At 59.2% G+C, this 3,074-nt stretch overlaps 1 protein-coding gene across 1 annotated transcript; it reads left to right on the top strand.

The window, feature by feature from the left end:
• Positions 1-143: 143 nt before the first annotated feature.
• On the top strand, positions 144-2,823 carry LOC113962985 (neuropathy target esterase-like; the record flags this gene model as incomplete). Its single annotated transcript, XM_027673777.1, has 5 exons — positions 144-297; positions 905-1,028; positions 1,463-1,576; positions 2,509-2,584; positions 2,683-2,823. Coding segments are annotated over exons 1-5 (583 nt in total), but the record flags the coding sequence as incomplete, so codon positions are not given.
• Positions 2,824-3,074: the final 251 nt, after the last annotated feature.

Genomic DNA, 3,074 nt, shown 5'->3' with positions numbered 1-3,074 from the left:
GGCATCTTCAGGGTTGCTGTGGTCACCTCTTCAGGGCCACTGTGGTGGCATCTCTGGGGTTGCTGTGGTGGCACCTTTGGGGCCACCTCAGTGTCATTTCCGAGGCCACCTCAGCGTCGTTTCCGGGGCCACCCCCGTGTTCCCCCTTGTGCTGTCGCCCCCCAGGATCATGCGGGAGCAGCCCAGCGTGGTGCTGAGCGTGGCGCACACCGTGGCCGCCCGCATGTCGCCCTTCGTGCGCCAGATGGACTTCGCCATCGACTGGATGGCCGTGGAGGCCGGGCGGGCGCTCTACAGGTGGGTTTTTGGTTGCACCATTTGTTATTTATTCAGATTTCTTTAATAAAAAGCTGTTTCTTTTCCTTTTCCACGCTTCCGTCTGAAGTCTGGTAATTTTTTTAAGTTGCGATCTTGTTAAACTCAGACATTTAATTGGTGCCCAAATCGTGGGGCTTGACTAGAGGAAAGGTGGAAAAGGAATAAACCCTCTTGTTTAATCCCCTGGATTGGTCAGGGCAGTCACATGTTGCCTTGAGGTGCATATATAAAGTGTTGTCTTATTGGAATAAAGAGGATTTGGGTCTGAACCCCCAACCAACCAACCGGGTCCATATAATTTATTTACATATTATATTAATATGCCATAAATGGCGCCCAACGTGGGGCACCGTTTGTGGCTTATTAATATAATAACTAAATAAATCATAGAACCCCCAAACCAGCTGGGTCCGTATGATTTATTTACTTATTAGATTAATAAGCCACATATACACACGGCTGCGTTACTACCACAACCCAGCTCCCTATTTTTTTTCGGGGAGGTTTACTGATAGTGGCACCTATTTTGGGGGAAAATAAAAAAAGGAAATTCCTGACATTTTTCAAACTTCTGACACCCCTGCAGGCAGGGGGACAAGTCCGACTGCACCTACATCGTCCTCAACGGGCGGCTCCGCTCCGTCATCCAGAAGGGCAGCGGCAAGAAGGAGCTGGTGGGGGAGTACGGCCGAGGGGACCTCGTGGGCGTGGTGAGCTCTGGGCTGGGGACACGACGTGGGGACATGACATGGGGACAACCTCGGGCCTTCACTTGACGCTTTGAGATTCGTAGCTGTGGTGGTTTGGACCTGTGTGGTAGTTTTAGTCTAGGCCTTCCTCGGTGACCGGTTTGTAACCAAGGAAGTGGCCGTGTTCCCAGTATTCCTTACGATTTTTACATAACACAAGGTATAAAGAAGAAGGGAAGAGAAGCCTTTGCTCTTTTCCCTTCTGGTGGTTCTGAAGGTGCAGGTTCCCTGCTGTCGGTTCTCGTTGTGTGGTGGAGTGAGGCCTAGTGAGGCCTGGTGAGGCCTAGTGAGGCCTAGTGCAGCCTAGTGAGGCCTAGTGAGGCCTAGTGCGGCCTAGTTTGAAACTGTGGAGTTGGAGGGGTCATTCCCGAGGGGTTCCCTGTCTTCTCCTGCAGGTGGAGGCCCTGACCAGGCAGCCCCGGGCCACCACGGTGCATGCGGTGAGGGACACGGAGCTGGCCAAGCTGCCCGAGGGCACCTTGAACAACATCAAGCGCAGATACCCCCAGGTACCCCCCCCAGACCCCCCAGATACCCCCAAGTACCCCCCAGACCCCCCAGGTACCCCCAGGTACCTCCAGGTACAACCCCAGACCCCCCAGGTACCCCCAGGTACCCACCAGACCCCACAGGTACCCCAAGGTACACCCCAGACCCCCCAGGTACCTCCAGGTACACCCCCAGGTACACCCCAGACATCCCACGTATCCCCAGGTAACCCCTAGACCCTCCAGGTACCCCCAGGTACACCCCAGACCCGTCAGGTACCCCTCAGACCCCTCAGGTACCCCCCAGACTCCCCAGGTACTTGAGGTGCCCAAGGGTTTGGGGTGGTGGCACCTGAGGTCCCCAAGGATGGAGGGTGGTGGTGACACCTGAGGTGCCCAAGGATTTGGGGCGGTGGCACCTGAAGTTCCCAAGGATGGGATGGTGACACCTGAGGTGCCCAAGGATGGAGGGCAGTGGTGGCACCTGAGGTTCCAAGGATTTGGAGTGGTGGCACTGAAGTCCCCAAGGATGGAGGATGGTGATGGCACCTGAAGTCCCCAAGGATTTGGGGTGGTGTCACCTGAGGTCCCCAAGGATGGGGTGGTGACACCTGAGGTTCTAAGGATTTGGGGTGGTGACACCTGAGGTCCCCAAGGATGGGGTGGTGACACCTGAGGTGCCCAAGGATTTGGGGTGGTGGCACCTGAAGTTCCCAAGGATGGAGGGTGGTGGTGGCACCTGAGGTGCCCAAGGATGGGGTGGTGACACCTGAGGTCCCCAAGGATGGGGTGGTGACACCTGAGGTGCCCAAGGATGGGCTGGTGGCACCTGAGGTACCCAAGGATGGAGAGTGGTGGTGGCCCCCAAAAAGCCACGTGGCACACTAGTCTGGGGTGTCAGCGAGCCCCTCCCAGGTCTGACGCCCTCCCTGTCCCCATCCCCGTCCCCACAGGTCGTCACCCGCCTCATCCACCTGCTGAGCCAGAAGATCCTGGGGAACCTTCAGCAGCTCCGCGCGCCCTTCGCCGGTGGGTGCCCCCGCGGGGTCCGGGGCGCGGCGGGGTGGCCTCCCCGGTGTCCCCAGCGCGGCCGTGCCCACGTCCCCACCCTGTGTGTCCCCCCGCAGGGTCCGGCCTGGGCGTGGCCTCCAGCTCGGAGCCCATCAACCCCACCAGCAACCTGTCGACGGTGGCGGTGCTGCCGGTGTGCGAGGAGGTGCCCACGGCCGCCTTCACGCTGGAGCTGCAGCACGCCCTCACCGACGTCGGTGAGCGGCCCCGGGGCGTGGGGGTGGCCTGGGGGGGTGGTGGGTGCGGCCCCCGTGGTGCGGTGGTGTGGCGGTGTGGCGTGGTGGGAGTCGTGGGGTGACCACAGTAGGGGGGTGAACAGAAGATGGGGGTGAGCAGAGGATGGGGGTGATCACAGGATGGGGGTGACCACAGGATGGGGGTGACAATAGGTTGGGGGTGAGCACAGGATGGGGATGACCATAGGTTGGGGGATGAGCACAGGATGAGG

This window comes from Neopelma chrysocephalum, unplaced genomic scaffold (genome assembly GCF_003984885.1).
Source record: "Neopelma chrysocephalum unplaced genomic scaffold, ASM398488v2 Primary Assembly neopelma1_186776, whole genome shotgun sequence".
Classification (NCBI taxonomy): Eukaryota; Metazoa; Chordata; class Aves; order Passeriformes; family Pipridae; genus Neopelma; species Neopelma chrysocephalum.
This window is presented reverse-complemented; position numbering and strand designations above follow the sequence as displayed.